We start from the raw sequence: 17,914 nt of genomic DNA on the forward strand, positions 1-17,914 counted from the left end.
TTCTAGACCGAATTCAGTCACACATTCCAAATTTCGTCGAAATCGGCCGAAAATATATATGGGAGCTATATCCAAATCCAGACCGATTTCAATATAATTTTGCACACTTATTTTTAGACCAAATTCAGTCACACATTCAAAATTTCATCAAAATTGAACGTATATAGCGTGTTTGGTGCAGCAAATACATAAAATCTGGCGAAAATATATATGGGAGCTATATCCAAATCTGAACCGATTTTCCCCAAAAACAATAGCGTTCTTCCTATGGATAAAAAAAGTTGTAGTCCCAAATTTTCAGCTGAAACGGACAAAAAATGCGACCTGTATGTTGCGAACAAAAATACATGGGCAGACGGACGGACATGCATAAATCGACTCAGAAAGTGATTATGTGTATATCCCCAAAAGGAACTATGGGTCTATTTCGTTTCCTTTTGTATGTTACGTACAAATGCACAAAGACATAATACCCCTTACCACTGTGTGGTGTAGGGTATAACTAGCTGACCCGGGTCCGCGTTGTTGGCCCGTTGTTTGTGTTCTTCTGGTAAAATATCTCTGCCTCTCAGCCGAGCTTTTTCAGTATGCAAATCCTACATGAAAAATGTAAGCATTGATACTTCCAGGGGTTCTATCCTGTTTCTATGAGAATGTGAAATGAAAACTTTTATAAAGGAAAAAACTTTCAAATGAAAAAAATTATAAAAGAAATATTTTTCATTTTAAATTTTCATAGAACGAGAATCCAGCCTCAGAATTTATTTGTTTAATTTAATTTGTGTGAATAGATATACAAAAATAAGATATATGAGTCATTCCAAGTATTGAAATCAACGAACAGGCATTTCTGTAGCCCCATTTCTAAATGCAGATATCTTAGCTGCAATTATAAAGTTTTCAAAAAATCAAATGCGAGCGTGATATTCTACTTCCAAAACAACTAAAATTTCATCAAATTCAGTCATGTCGTTTAGGGGGAGTATGTGTTTGTTCGAACATTCTGTCATGATTAATATAAAATAAGGAAAATGTTGTACATACATTCATATATCGTCAGCATAAATGCACAAAGACACAGCTCCAAAAAGATCAGAATTCGTGTTTTGAGTGAATCCGATACAATAATGCTAAAATACATGCTGTTGCAAAATTCAAAAATCATAGTTCTACATTTATAAATACGGATACTATTCTTGAAATGGCATTTCGGATATTGTTGTGATAAAGGATCCAAGAACCAAGCGTTTTTGCGGAAAAACGAAGTCTTTTGAAAGCAGCCAGAAACCGAAACCTTTCGATAACTGAATAAAAATTTAATTTAATTGTGTAATAGTTTTAACAAATAGTTAAGTTAATTATAGTAACACCAAATTGTTACTGTATGAACGGGAACATCCGAATACGGTTTGGCACAAAAAAGAAGAAGAAGTACTTTTGTTATTAAAGATGGATTTTATCAGTCCATGTTTTAAAATAGACTCCATAGAACAATACCATATTTTCCGTATTTTGAAGATTCGGAATTTATATGTGTACCACTGTGTTGTAGAAAATTGTCGGTGTTTTCGATATTTTGTTGGTTTTTTCGATATTTTGTTGGTTTTAGCCACATCGTATGCAATTTTGATCCTGGTCTTCAATCGAGGTACAAACATTGCTTGTTGAAAATGTTTGGCGAAGCTAATCGTTTTTATTTGGTCTTCCTATAATTTCTTACAGAAAAAGTTAGTAATGATTTATGTTTTGAAACACGAAACACTGCAAATTTAACGTTGTGCTGTGTGTATTATGATCGCCCATATACAATTGATTGACGTAATTTGGAATCTTGTGACACACGGTACTTGAATATGATCGAATATATCACACAACCACCTAAAAGACATTTTTGTCGTTACTTACGGTCAAAAAATTAAGACCGGAATGTATTTCTTTCCAAAATAACAAACCAAAAACAATTGCATCACTCGAAACAACTAATAATCGTTGACAATTTGGATCTTTTTTATTTCTTTTAAATATTTGTTTGTCCTAAATAAAATAATTTTTTAGAACTTTCAAATATTGATAAAACCGTATATTGCATCTACCCTTTTTGCTAAAAAATTGGAAATAAATAAGTCGACAACAAAAGCCTCCAACGAAATATGAGGAAACAATTAACTTTCTTCAAAATATATTTTTGCAAATATTCAAGGAATTATTCGCAATTTCTAAAAAATAAAATATGTCAGATCCTTCATTTGATAAATATAACAATTTTAAAATAAACCCAAAACAAATCGGTTGTAAATTGGTCGAGTTTTTGATTAACGTACGAACGTCATTTCAGTTTTATATAATAAGAAGATGAAATGAATGTTATTTTAGGCATTAATAGGCACAAGTTCATTCATTCCAAAGACATAAATACAACTAAGACTAGACAAAATGCATGCAATAAATAAATGTTTACGAAACTTTGTATAGAAACATTACCCTTAACAGGTTGCAGTTAATTCAAAATCGCAACCAAGGAGGAACATTTCATGTAATGGTATCAGAAACGAAATTTATGAATTCAAGGATCTATTCAAGAATAATTCTATGTCAATTGGATCGGTAAATTCGTTTAAATACGTAAAAATGTATAAAAGAAAAAAATGTTATATCACCATATCGTAATATAACACTATGTTAAATTCAAAAGCCATTCACTGAAGAATGAAAAATGTCTTATCTTGTTGTATTTATGTCTTTGTTCATTATCACCACAGGAAATCATTTTTGAGAAAAAAATTCAAAAAGTCATAACCCTAATGTACGTTCACTCATATTCTGGCAATGGGAATGTTTGGCCATGAGTGGAGTTTTGTTTCTTAAATGAAGTATGTTGTACCCAAGATATGTATATTTACCAGGTCACGTATGTAGCACAACAAAAACTCTATATTGACCAAAAATTCTTAAAGATGTCAAAATGTTTGTTTATGCTTTCATACAATTTATTTATAATAACAAAAAGTTTGACAGATTGATACCACGACTCTGGCGGTTTACGTCACTTTATAATTACATCTTGGCTATACCTACAGTTATTGAACAGACATATGACTTTGGATTATAGGTTTTATTTTTATTTCCATAATAACTAATTTTCTAATTTTCATTTATTCAACTATGTAACAAATTAATTTGATAGAATATTTATCACAGTACCGACATCTGCACAAATTATAATGCGCTAAACAACAATTCCTCCATTTTTTTTAATTAAACCAGCTATCCACTTAATCTCTGTATAATGTGACATAACTCATTGGCTCCACATATTTGACTTTTTTCATGGTTGGATAAAAATTTCTTCTCAATTCGTTGCAATCTGAAAATAAAATAAAAATGCAAATACATTAAAATGTTTCATTGAGTAATTATTAAACTCAAAACATAACACACATGCACATAACATTGCATTCTCTGCAATGTGGAGACATATGACCATAGACTAATAAAAAGGTAGACGAAGGAATACTCAATTTTGCGCCGTAAACCTACTCAAACACGAAAACTCAAAAAAGTTCGAAGACGTTTTTTGCGGAAAATGGCAATATTTTCATGGATATTTTTGCCTGAGGATATTGTTCACATCAAAAACTAACCCCATGTAGCCTTTTGCCAAAACAAAATATTTATTAACTTGTATTTTTTGGCATTTTATTTTGAGTACCTCTGTAAGCATACTCAATTCGAACATACTCGGTGAGAGCATTCCTTCGTCTATCTTTTTATTAGTCTATGGTTGAATTCGCCTTGAAACGAATTCATCAGTCACACTTATTCTTGAGCTCGAGTCGTCATAAAATTGGGGAAGGGTTCTTTGTTTCAATACAAAGAACTAAGAGAACTGATGAGTCCAAGTGGCGTTGGACGAAACTAGTATTCTCTGCCATCCCCAAAAGTAATCAATTTTAACTACACCCCACTTTAAACTTGTTGTTTTTTAAATTTGAAAACAACAAATATGAGATTAAGCTTGTCTACAACAAATAGTAAGTAAAACATACATCTCAACAAAACTGCCAAAGTGAATCTAAAAAAAGAAAGAGTTTTTGTTTAAATATTGTTATTACTCCGTCCTGCTAGGATGCCTAGCGAGAGCATAGCAGGAGCATCAATGGTAAATCAGTGGGTAATGCAGAACCGGTATGGTTAGTAATTACAGAACGTAACACGCGGCATTTCGTAATGGTAATACATGTATATATGTAGAGTATGTTGTGAACTATAACACTATGATACAAAACCTGAAAAATGTTGCAGGGGTTCTGATGTACCAATTTGGTTTTGTTCGAATCCGTGGAAAATACCTTGGTTTAATTTTATTTATTTGAAATCTCACATGACAACAACGGAGTTTTACAAATGAAAGTGTGGATTATTGATTTTACATAAAGTACAGTACACATTGCCAGTTTTGAATGACGATTTTTGCAATTATCGATAACTGTCCAACCCTCCAGCAACCACAGAATATTTTGTGGGTGCATGATGAATGACAAACATGAACGGCCACACTAGCAAGCAACAACAAAGCTGTCATTCAAAACAGACAATGTGTACTTTACTTAACTTGCACGGTATGTCACTTGACGATCTTGACACAGGATGACTCCTTCGTTTTTGAGCGAGCGACGGCCACAATTGATTTCATTGTACCAGTTTTTCAAAGTGCTATAGGATTCTGATTCATCGCCATACTTTAAGTCGAATGTTGTGAAAAATTATCGGACGAAAATTTCCACATGTAAATTCCATTTTTTGTTTGGCAAATTGATTTTTGCCAGTCACGGACACAACCCAACACATGGTTGTACGTCAACACGTACTGAGTACGTTTAGGCTAAAAACTGTCAACTAGAGTTGAACAATCTCGTTTCTTTTGCGGTTCAATCTTTTCCACTCCGTTCCGCAAAATGAACTAGGTCGTTCAGTTAGTTCCATAGTTCCTTTTAGTACCAACCTTTATATCAGCGATGCTCGCCCTCATACTTAAAAGTGTAAACAAACCACACGTATTCTCTCTTTATTTTTGATTTACCATTGTTTAGCAATGGAAAGAGTATCTTGCCACTACTAATACACCAATTTTTCTGAGCATCAATGCTTTATATGTATAACCACACTCACACTCGTTCACTCAGCTCATATTGTTCGTGCTTCTTCTTCATCTATACAATAGAAAACAAAAATTTTATTGTTTGCCACCCAAAGAAGGTACATAGATTACAACTATTTAAAACAAATTTACAATCGGCACGTTTTGCAAATTAAAAATACTCCAATTGCTGCTTCTTCTTCTTTATTTACTCATTCGTTATCCGAATATACAGTGGCGGCCAACTAATTAGGGACAATAAATTCAGTATAATAGATTATTCGATTTCATTTAAAAATGTGAAGATTTTGATGCAATAAATTTTCTATATAAGGTATTGCTAGAAGCACTATCGAGTGATGTCAAAACGTACTGAGATTCCCCATATGTGGGGGAAGTACAACCCACTTTTCTAAAACTAGTCCATATTAGCCTGGCCAGCTAATTAGGGACATTAGTATTAAAATCAACTTTAATGTTAACTGATGCACATTTTTGTACAAAAATTGCTTGTATTTGTTAATTTATAGTATACTAGCAAAATGCCCGCTACTTCGTAAGCGGAAAAGGAATGATATACAAATAAACAATTTTTAATATGTAGAACACTGAAAATTTTGATGTGCTAATACCTATTTGAATTGATATTTAATTTCTTTCAAGTACAGCTCGTATATGTTTTGTTCGAATTTCAAAAAAAGACAACAGCGGCCTACATTTTAAATTCCAGTCCATGTTTTATTAGAAAGGTATGGGCATTTTGAAAATTTTATCCACACTTTCCAACCGAATTTTGGAATTTGTGATATCAAAATGTAGAAAACCATTATTCAGAAGATGTTACCCTATATAACAGTTAATTTTTGAGACATTTTATTTTAGGCCTTTTTTCTAAGGATGTAAAATCCTTCTTGTAAAACATTAGCCGCTTAGATCTACCTTTTCAAATTAACTTACTATAACGTTTAGAATAGACAACAAAGATAAGATTTTGATTTCAGTAAATTATTTTGAAACCGAATTCGCGTTAACCTAGAAGCAATAGTACATTATTCAGTACAATTTTTAAAATCCAGGATCTTACCTCAAATGTTACAGTTTTAGCTCACTTGTTCACCCAATGTCAATGGTATTACATGTTGAAACCTTTCATAGATTTAAAGGCGGATTTAAATAAATATTCTGATCCAATCTCAACAGTTATCCTCATAACAAATTTCATTATTGATTCACCCAATACCAGTACTTCAATATTTAGTATTATATAATACTTCTAGTACACTAACAATGAACCTGACAAATCAATAATATATCAGAATTCACTTCTATATTCCTTAGCCCAATACCAAATTTATTGCAATTTTGTACTTTTCACGCACTAATGATATAATTCCATCTTCATTGCTACACCCAACGTCAAATTTAATGGCATTTAGTACATTTCGTATTTCTTAATAAATCATCCAGCCCTCAGCCTAATTTTAGAATTTGTATGCATTTCAAAAAAATCCGTATCTAAACACCAGCACAATCCCTCATACATTTAGTACTTTCCGTAATCTTAATTCCAATTTTCAGGTTTTCATGTCTATCTAAATCCAAATTGTACCAAATTTCGTACCATTTAGTACTTTTCGTACACATAAGTATGAATTTCCAAAACTACCCCCATATCTCAATCGTACACTTCAAAGGTAATCTATATTCCAAATTTCAGGTTTTCAGCTCTATCCGTTCACCCAAATCCAAATGGTACCAAATTTAATACCATTTAGTACTTTTATCAACACCACTTCTCAACCTTGATTCCCATACCAAATATGAAGATTGTAGCTACATCCGCTCAAAATATACAATTGGTACCAAATTTAGTAACTTTTCGTACACTTATAGGTCGAATTTCCAAAAACCCTTTGGTACATCTTTCTAGCTCTCCATCAGTTACCCTCATTCCAAATTTCAGAATTCTAGCTCTTCCCGTTTGCCTAATACAAAGGGTACCATATTTAGTACCTTTTAGTACTTTTCGTACCCTTCTAGGTCGAATTTCCAAAAACCCAGCCTTATCTCACCCCTACAGACCAACAGCAACCCATAGTCAAAATTTCAGCTTTCTAACTTCAGCGGTATCGTCTGGGCGATGATATGTCAGTCACTCACTCACTAAACTCTTTTATATAGATAAATAAATGAAGTACGCTGAGTTATTCAGAAGAATGAAAAAGTCTATTTTAATTTCATAAATATAATTTAATTTTTTAAAATATGATTTTTAGACATTTTAGCCGTCTCCCTATTTTTTGTCATTCCCGTAGGCCAATATTTTTATTAAGAAAAAAATGCTTTAAACCGGGTTTTTGTTTATATGTAATCTGTCAATGTAACGACAATTCCCGTTAGTTTTAAAGATAATCGACAGAAGTGAAAAATGTAGTCAGTTGTTTGAGAACTGTTGAAGCATTAAGTGTTTTTGTGCATGTTCCTAAATTTTTTTCATTACCGTGTTGAGTATTTTTTTTTTGGTTATTTACATTATAATTTCCAAATTGATGGTATAAGTATGTTCATTTTTTAGTCTGTATTAAATTATTGTATATTTTATTTAAGAAATAAGATTTGCACATTTAAATCCAAGAATAGTCAAGTTTCCATCATTACCGTGGGTATTTTCTAACCACGGTAATGACAAAAGGAACAGGGAATGACATTTTCAATATAGATTTGAGATTATTCAATTTATGACAATTATTTAATAATTTTAGAAATGCAGAGGAAAAAATGTATTTTCCGTGGGACAACTGTCATTCCCGTGGTTTCTAAAAAATCCTTAAAATCCATAAATATACATACATGGTCCACCGCTAATTAATGCATAAAATAGTCTTATACAACAGTATTAGCCGAAAAATGTTTATTCAAACACATTTTCGCACTTTGCCGTTTTCGATCCATTAGTTTTCTATTAATTAGCATTTTGTTATATAGTACTTACCTACTTTATAACCATAAATATTTATGGCTTTTAAGTCACGAGGAAACTTTTGATGATTTATTAAATTCCTCAGAGGTTTAACAAAAGCAAGTGGTGGCAAAAAGAATTCCAATTTTAATATTGGATTCTGTGCAAATAAATCGAGAAAAAATATCATCCAGCTATCGTTGAAATTGAAATCTTGTAATTTAAGATGGGTAACTTTGGTGGGAAAGGCAGCCACATATGAAGTTGCATTTATTGTTCGAACAAAACTGATACTCAGCTCATCCAAAGCGGAATGCCTGAGTAAAGCCATAACATAAGACCATTGTCGCGTTGTTGTATCCATTATCCAAGTGCTGAGTTTTCGTAAATGTTCTAGCTGCAATAAAATATCCAAAGACATTTGATTTTTATAACCCATATCAAGAGTTGTTAAATTTTGACACGACTTTAGATTAGTTGCTGCAATTATGCCAATAGGAGTTTCGGTATAATCCAAATCTTCCAGTTCCTCAGAATCCAGGAAAGATGCTTGTGGCACACTTGTGGGCTGTTGCTTGTTTGTAGACATTTCCAATGAACAATGTTTGTTATGGGACCATGTAAGACTCAATAGGCAATTGTTATTGCAATAGGCTCCCGAAAAATCACACATATCAAGACGATCGATTTTAAGTATTTGAATTGTTGGTGAAATCTGGAAATTTTCAAACGTTCCTTCAAAGTTTGTGTTTGTAGAACTAAATTCCACAATTGTATATTCGGCCAGTATTTGTTTAAGATTTCTTTGGCTCAAGCCACGACACCATTTAAGATGTAATTCTTCTAATGCAGTAGAAAGGGGGAATGTGTTGAGATTCTTAAAATTACAACCATTTAATTGCAACTTTCTTAAGTTTCCACAAACTGCAGCAATTGAGGACAAATCGTCTGCACTAGTTGTTCCAATGATTTTGAGACTTAATTCTGTTAGATTTTTCAAAATATTCATTAAATTATCCAACCATTTGCCTTTATCCTTGGTGGCGGTGATTTGTAACTTTGTTAAGGATATTGGACATTGTTCTGTGACAATTGTATCGGTAGATTCCAACTCCAAATTACCTTCAAGACTTTCCAATTGCATATCAAACAGCAGTTTAGCAAAATAGTGATATTGAATTTTGGCAGGAAAGAAATAATCCAAGTTTAAGTGCCTTAACTTTTTCATTTTTTGTAAATTTTCTACTATTTGTTCATCAATTACCGCTGCCCCATATTCCATATTTATTTCCTTTAATTCTAATCGTTCCACATTTTGTAAATTGTCCACAATTTCTGGTTGTAGAAATTCCTCAATACGTTTGTATCTTAGAGTACATTTCAAAATTTTTAGATTATTGAACATTTCAATATCCATTAAGGGATTTATCACTAAATGCTTAACGGTGCAGGCATGTCTCAAAAGAAATTCTTGAAAATTATCTGCTGGTAATAAAAATCGTTCGCTTTCATTGGCATTCCTTATTATAAAATAACCTTCGCTTTCGTCGATTTTGAGACTTTCATATTTGTTTACCAACCATCCGGAAAAGTTGTCAACACTGTTATTCTCTGCGGCATTACTCTCTCTCGCGTGGCCCATTTTTTCCTGTGCGTCAGCATCTGGCACTTGCATATTATCTGCACACATTTCATTCAAACCGCCTGTTGTTGAATTTTGTTTTGTTTTTATTTCCACATTCATTTTTTTCAAATTGTTTATTGTGTTTTTTTTATTGTTGTCGGTGTATTTCCGTTGCCGTAGCGATACCAAAAATAAACATGTACTATCCACGCTGAAGTCACCGCAAACACTGACTGAGAGTATCTGATGAGAGCAGAATGTGAAAGAAAATAACAGTTAGCTGTCGTTAAATACGAACTATGTGCTAATCGTACATGTATAGATACATTGAATAGAATTTTTTATTTGTCAGAGAGTGCGATGAGATAAAAAATAATCGTCGGGAAACGAAAATCTTAAAATTGTATAAAAATATTGTGTAATCTGGGGACAAACAATTAATTCGCTTTAAAAACATGTGTGATAGTTGTTTCATATTTGAGAAGTGCATCAATAGTCGGCCGTTTAAGAGTTTTTATACCCTCAACTATTATATGGTGTCAATCCGTTTGAAACTTATCGAAATATTCGTGGGAGACTTCATTAAGTATAGGTACATATGTACATATGTATATGAGAATTTCCCGGTGAAATCGGACACTTTTATATTTGTTGCTGTGGTGATGCTGCTCATCAGCAAAGCATTTCAGTACATTTTCATTTTTTTTTTGATTAACGGTTCCTTGTATAAGTGGAATTCTGTAAAAACTATAGGCAAAGAAATACCTACTCATAACTTCTTGGAACAAGCGGAACGTCTAAATAATCGACTTAAAAAGATCAAGCCAGGCCCAACAGCTTTTAAAGAAATTTATAACATCACTAAGTCCAAACGCTCATCTTGTTTGACGCAAGTTTCTGTAGCAGGTGCAGTTAAGGACGGCACAGATGGACTTGCTATTTTAAAGGATTCATTTTACATCCGTAAAATTCCATAATGACGTTATAGAGAATCTTAGAGATAGTAAATGTACAGTTGCTGTCTCCCTTGACATTGAGAAGGCCTTTGATCACGCATATCATAATGGAATACTTTTCAAATTTTCAGAAAGTTCTTTGTCCACAAGGATCAGTTATGGCACCTTTTTTGTATACTGTTTTTATTCACGATTTTCCACACACTTCTGACGATTCGAAAGGCATATTATACGCAGATGAATCGTTATTAAATGCACATGCTGAATCTCCCTTCGTTGCTCTATCCAAGGTTCAGCGATCTGTCATTAATTAACTATTTCTATGTTTCCTGTGGTATAAAAATTAATGTTGGGAAATGCAACTCTGTAGATATTCTTATTGTGTCAGAATAGTCTTGTTGTTTTTGTTTATTTTTGTTTTTGACTTATTTTCTTCCAAGAAATAATTGTTGGTTTTTATGGAAAAAAACATCTTTAAGGGAAAAATAGATTATTTGTATATTTGGATATGCCCATCAACATAGCAATGAAGAATAACTATCAGAATCGACCAGCGCAGACCAAAAATGGGATACCTCAACGCTTCCATTCTAAAGAAAGAAAAAAAGCATGGGTAGAACAGGAAACCAATCATATCAAAGGGATTATGAAGAAAAATACAGAACCATATGCAGTGGAGAAAATCGTTCATGTTGCCGTAGCAAAAAGTAATAGAGAAATTATGGAAAAAACTAATCCACATTCCAAAACCCGCGGAAAAGGTTGTGAAAAGAAGATTCCGTATGCCGTGGAAAAGGCAGTCGAAAAAAAAAACGATGGAGAAATTGATAAATTTTTAACATGCTAGTAAGTATGCTTAGAACTTATGTCGTAAAACTCATTCCAGATGAAGTTAATGTTGAATTTCACTTCCCGGCTACGTATAGGGTTATGGCGGAGAAAAAAGTTCCCATCTACATACACTCTAAGAAACAATGTAAAAATAAACATTCAAAATATTCTGAGTAATATAAGAACGAACAGCGATGATAATTTTGTTGCATACGAACACAGCAACATTGCCTGTCTGTCCCTCAAACCGTAAGCTGAGAAACAGAATCCTAAGAAACACAACAAACAAGGCAAACGATTATATCAACATCAAAAAATAGTACCCCTACCCGCAGAACAACAAAATCGACACCAACAACAGCAAAACAGGAATGTCAAAAAATTAAAGTATCAATAACTCCAAGACAAAAAACAAATTTCACGTAAATGTTTAAGATACTCCTGAACAAAACACCTCATCATTCACCATCAAAGCTGCTTATTGACAGGAAGCAACAATTGAATAAACTGGCAGTCCAGGGCAATTCCCGGATCATGTATACCATAAATATTCCTTTGATAAAATGTTGTCTTGCGCCTTCAAAGTCCCGTATATTCGAATGATACGAGGAATATACTGTACACATGGTTTTTGAACGCTTCAACATCGTCTTCTGGCGACGAAAACCATTGAGCTCTCGGGAATAAAAATAAGTCGTTGGGTGCCAAGTAAGGGATGTACGATGTACAATACGGAGTTGGTTTGAATCGATGTGTGAGAGAGTTGGCATGATGCACAATGTTTAGCCTTCTCCTGTTCGTTTTTCGAATTCCTCCCAAGGCTTTAGGCAAACAAATTGTGGTGTTTCACCCAGAATTGCTCAAGCGGAATAGTCGCTACATGGCCAGTGTTGTCGAAGAAACATACGACCATTTGCTACGACCGATGATTTGTCACCTGTGAAGACTATATAAACGTCTGAAGCACCGCGATCGTTCGTTTTTGAGCGAGCGTCGGCGACGATTAATGGGTCTATCTTGTATTGCCACTAAACTTGAGTTGCGTTGTCAGTTGTCTGCGCGACTGTGACGAAATGTTGTACCATTAATGTCAACTCAACTGGGTGGTCGATAAACATGTTATCGATCAGTGTTTTTTCAAACATGTGACCTCTATTCGCAAAAAAAAAAAATAAAAAACATTTTAAAAATAATTGCGCTTTGGATAACTCTTTTGTGTATTCTGGACAATATTTTAATATTTTGGCTGAGTTTTCGAGCAAATTTGGAAAACAACCCAAGATTGGAATATAACCTGCCCATTGAATCAATTATCAATTGCATCTATTAGAAGAAATTTGAGGGACAAGTCGAATACATTGGAATTGCCATCTGCACTGTAAGCTGATGATCATGTGGAAAGATCTGTATAATCAGTATATTATTTCAGGTTTAAGGCGTATTTTCGATTGCCAAAGGATGCCGTAGTTTACGTTGTGGAAACGTTAAAGGATGAATTCAAAGCAATACCCACACTTTTAAAAGAGTGCGCAGCGTTGCGATTCTTGGAGGACGGAAGTTTCCAAAAGTCCCATGACAATGATTTCAACAATTGTATGGCTCAATCTACATTGTCGAGAGTATTGAAGGAAGTTGTCCACTTGATAGAGGACAGAGGAGGAAAAAAGGCAAAATAAAAACCATTTTTATTCAAAAACGAAATTCCCTGGTGTAGTTGTCTCTATATATGGAGGATGTTCGTCATTTGTACTTAAACTGAACCTACTGTATTTGTCACCAAATTCATTTGCAAAAGATTTGCTGCTGTCCGCTCCAAAGGCGATAAATTCACTTATTGTGATGAACCACCACCAGTGTCGTTGAAGTTTATTTTATTTTGAGGCATTTTCTTTTTCAACTTTGCTTTAAGTGAATCCAGACTCTGCCACTCTTCAGGTGTTCGTGTTGGAGGTTCATGGCTGTTTAAACTGCCCGAAATGGACCTCCACGCTTCATCCGCTGTGGCTTTGGTTTTACCAAAATTCCCGAACTCCTCGGGCTAAGTTTGGATTTTCACTCAGTTTATCAATTAATATTTCGAACTGCTGCTTTGTCGTTATTTTCACCATATTGATACACAAAATTAATTAATGATGCAAAGAATCAATATTTGTTAACAAAATGTTTATTTTTCCTTCTATTTTACTTCTTCTTTCTTCGAAAATGTTCACTGCAACTGAAAATTGGTGGTTGCTGAAAAACAGCCGCTTCGTCAACTGAGATTCGCAACTTCAGTTGAGAGTTGCCATACGTGGATCAATTTTGACAACTGGCAACGCCACTCAACGACAATTGTTATCGATGATAGACCCCTAAATTAATTAAACCATAATTTTCGCAGTGCAATAGCGTGGTGCTTCATCGCCATGCACTCTTGGCGGGGTAATCCACATTGAAGGTTGTGAAAAGTTATCGGACAAAAATGTTTAATTCAACCATTAAATATTTTGAATTTGGACCTATATCGACAAATTTTTTAGTTAAGTTTTTTGACAACTATGAACAAATTATAGCTAATACAAATTTTCAAACATACAAACGTTTATGTACTATTTTATAATGTTTTTATTATAATTATAAGATCATGAGAATAAATTAAATTATAACAGATGTTTAATGTATTTTAACATGTTCATGTACAAATAAATATACATATTTTAAATGCGAAGATTTCCTAATTAATGTTTAATTTTTGAAATTTTTTTGGGCACATATTTTTTGTTTATTTTTTCTTTTTGTTAATTGCGGCATTTTAAAAAGTAAGTAAGTAAGTTTTAATAGAAAATTCCTTGACGGTCTCTTGGGGGGAACCTTTGGAAAGCTGATCCACCCAAGTAAATGAGTTTTCGTGACTTACGTACTCTTCAAGATTAAGATTGCGAATAACATATCCTTCTACGTTTTCCAGGTCATCATACGTAAGAGTATTTCTGTCTTCAAAATCTTCAACTTCTTGATAATAAGCATTATCGTCTTCTTCCTCTTTGTATTTTTCATGATCTTCATGTGCTTTTGTTGAATAGCGTCAGGGGACTGAGTCCAATTAAGCCACTGCGTGGAATCAATCTGCACATATTCAGTGCCATCTAGAACTTCTGTCCCTAGCTCCAAAGAAAGCGAAAATACATAAGTCATATTATTAAACTTCCAAGACCGAACCTTCGTTGAACAAGGGGACATTACAAATATTATCCCAAAACAAGTGAGCAATAATAATAATACATACGTTTTATTAGCACCAAATTTAAAACATATTGTATAGTGATACATCTTGCTTAAAACTTTTGTGTTTTATAATATTGTTCGCATCGCATTCCGCATGCAACTACTTCTGTTGAACTTACTCTGTTTCCATATGCTCATCTTCCATTCTAAAACGAGGGAATATACATTCAATTATATAGACCAAAAATCTAAATATTGCGCCATTACTCTATTTGAATTTCCATGTCGTCTTGGCCATCCGTAAAGTTAGATGCATTCATTCTGCAAAAAAATCCGTGAATTTTAATCAGGATTCCAAAGCTTTACTTACTTTGGAATGTTTTTTGTAATAACATCAATGAAGATCTCGTCTTTCGGACAATTATGTCTCTTGGCAAAAAGTGGTCTTCACAAATGCGGTCATGTTTTCCAAATTCTAATCCACAAACCTCTGACCACTTCAACTTACTTTTGAAGTCACTTGGTATTTTAAAAAAATGCCCGGTTTGGTTAGAAACTATTTTTTATATAAAACACAACGTCTCATTTTTTTTTAATTTCAAATGTAACAAAATATGTCCAAATTATTACGTTTTTTATTAAAATTGAATTTCAAACATTTGTTTGGTTTGATATGACGTTAATATGACAATTACATTAACGTAATTTCAAACAGAAAAATATCAACCCTACATTGACATTTTAGGAACAGTGCAAGAAAAAAATGTATTTGAAAGGTAGCTGTGGCCTACCTTTCTTCTTCTACCATGTTTAGTAGTCAATTTTAATATGCTGGTGAAATTTAAGGAACACGCTCGATTAATGCTTCGGAGAGCTACTAAAGTAAAGGGGTCGTTGGCAGTAATTGTGTAACAGATCTACTCCTACAGCGACAAAACTTTTAATATATATGACATATATACATACGTCCAATTTTGATGTCTTTTCCTAGTTGCATATTTATTCGGAATCTTCCATTATACCTATTGGTTTGTATGTTCTAAATCTTTGTCGAGACACTTTAGAAACCACGAAAACAGTTTAGTTAAAGACGTCTATATTAATCAACGAGAATTTGGCTGGTCAGATGTGTATTATCTGTCACCCGTTGGTGTTTTAAGAGAAAACATTCCACATGAATTTGACTATTCATCATTCATATATTGTTAGTTTTTATTAGTTTTTGTTTTTCGTTTTAAGCCAGCATCCGGCAAAAAGGGGCACACGTGCCCTTGATGAGAATAACAGCAGAACAACCACCATTCAGTTTTCGTTCAGAACAGCATCCGGCAAAAAGGGGATTTCTGAGTGAAATCGGAAACTTTTTCAGAAAGTAATTTTTAAATTACTTAATTTTTTTGCTATGGTGATGCTGCTCATCAGCTAAACTTTCTAGTATATTTTAAGATTTGTTGATTAACGGTTTCAAAGATATTGCGCCTTGAAAAAGTCAAAGTCTTTAATAGAAAAAAAATCTCTTTAATAAAAATATTAAAATATTCTTATAGTGAGCTTGGATGCAATTTTGGCAATTTAATAGTTGAAATAAAATTTCTATTGACGGTCACTCGAACGTATTGGGCGTACCAGCTCCACTGGGACAGTGGACTTATACTATATTTCCAGGACTAAAAGTTTGCCGAAAGCACAACTATTGGTGTTTGAAGTATTTATAGGTCTATGTTTTGCCAAATCTCAAACATGAGGTTTGAAGTCTCAAACAGTACTGCGAGTAGTATTCGTAGTATATAAGTCGTAGTAAAACTTCTTTAAAAATGGTGTCTTAAGATAAGGCGTTCGGACTTGGCGATAATCCATCATTGAGCTAATATGAATCGGCGTCCCTTCGGGGATGTTGTGGGAACATATGAATATGTGGTAATTAGGATTCCAAGTGGTCAGATGTTACGATTTTTTTTTTCATTTCGCTGTTACCAGGCAGCTCATCAGACATATCGGCTATGGGATTGGCTTCTCTGTCATCCAACTGTGACAGTGAAACTAGTCACTAGAGTTTGGGAATTCTCGACTTTTTCCATTTCCGGGAAATCGGGAATGAAAATTTCTCATTCCCGGGAACCCGGGAATTCCCGGGACTATGGTAAATCGAATTCGTGGGGCATAGACGTGGCAGAGAGTAAGCAAACATGAAAAACCTACTCCCTTTATGTGTAGTTGTGTCATTAGTTATCTCTTTGGAACAATATAAAGTGAAAGATAGCAATAGGGTCAAAATGCAATAGCAAACATCTTAAACGACGTTGCGCCAAAATCTTGAAAGAACCAATAAATCATATATGACATATGGCAGCTGTTATATCTTATGTATGCGGTCAAAATCCAATTATTCCTGACTAATTAGCGGAGGTTATATAAAATATCTTTTTCCAACTACCATCCTAGCAAAGCTTCCTTGATATCGAAGAGTGCTGTCCGATTATATTTTTAAAGTCAACGATATCGTATGTTCTTCTTATGGTTCGAAATGCGTGTTGATCATATAACAAATCCGTTTATAACGAATTTTCACACGGCTGACCTTTTGAGTACACGGCTTCACAATGGCAACACGTTGTATTACTGGTTTCCAATCCTAATATGCTCTATTTGCCACTTACATATGAGGCGCTCAGCGCCAAAACGGCCTAACCCACATTTTCAAAAAAAATCAAACTGACTATGCTGATCGAACCGGAACCTTTTGAAATATATACTAAAAAATTCTCTATTGCATAGGTTAATCCTATGTTAATCTAAAAGCCGAATACTGTTTTTCCTTTACTGAAAGTTTGAAAAAATGTGGACGCCAAAATGGCCTAAGCCACATAAGCCAAATCGAATATTGGAAATAAGAGATATGTACGTGTTGGTTAGACCAAAAACGCATGTTACGTGACCCAAAGGAAATAGGGTCGTGTAAGAAGTTAATAATGTATAGTGATCAATGTGGTGGCCAAAACCGTAACATAAGAATGAGCACTATTTGCACATACATGGTCGATAATTCGATATTCTCAGTGGAACATATAGACCACAAATTTTTAGTGTCTGACCGTTCATTCCTACCATGCGATCAAGATTTAGGTCTCGTTGAAAAGATAAAAATATTATAAGGACATTTTTGGTCTGATGATTGATCGTGTAATCCTCACGGCAAAAGGGAA

General features: G+C 33.7%; 1 protein-coding gene and 1 long non-coding RNA gene across 2 annotated transcripts; one reads left to right on the forward strand and one right to left on the reverse strand.

Annotated features, from left to right (window-relative positions):
- Positions 1–3,097: 3,097 nt before the first annotated feature.
- On the reverse strand, positions 3,098–10,040 carry LOC141402300 (uncharacterized). The gene is made up of 2 exons (XM_073983230.1): positions 8,130–10,040; positions 3,098–3,364 (listed from the first exon to the last, which is right to left on the reverse strand). Exons 1-2 carry the CDS (start codon positions 9,838–9,840, stop codon positions 3,273–3,275), a joined length of 1,803 nt encoding a protein of 600 aa, XP_073839331.1. The 5' UTR covers positions 9,841–10,040; the 3' UTR covers positions 3,098–3,272.
- Positions 10,041–11,155: 1,115 nt separating this feature from the next.
- Positions 11,156–14,182, forward strand: LOC141402303 (uncharacterized). The gene is made up of 3 exons (XR_012412585.1): positions 11,156–11,522; positions 11,603–12,885; positions 12,937–14,182. It is a non-coding gene; the product is annotated as an uncharacterized lncRNA (long non-coding RNA).
- The last annotated feature ends 3,732 nt before the right edge of the window (positions 14,183–17,914 follow it).

The sequence above is a fragment of the Musca autumnalis genome, unplaced genomic scaffold, assembly GCF_047663935.1.
Source record: "Musca autumnalis isolate F117 unplaced genomic scaffold, ASM4766393v1 scaffold_4, whole genome shotgun sequence".
NCBI classification, from domain to species: Eukaryota; Metazoa; Arthropoda; class Insecta; order Diptera; family Muscidae; genus Musca; species Musca autumnalis.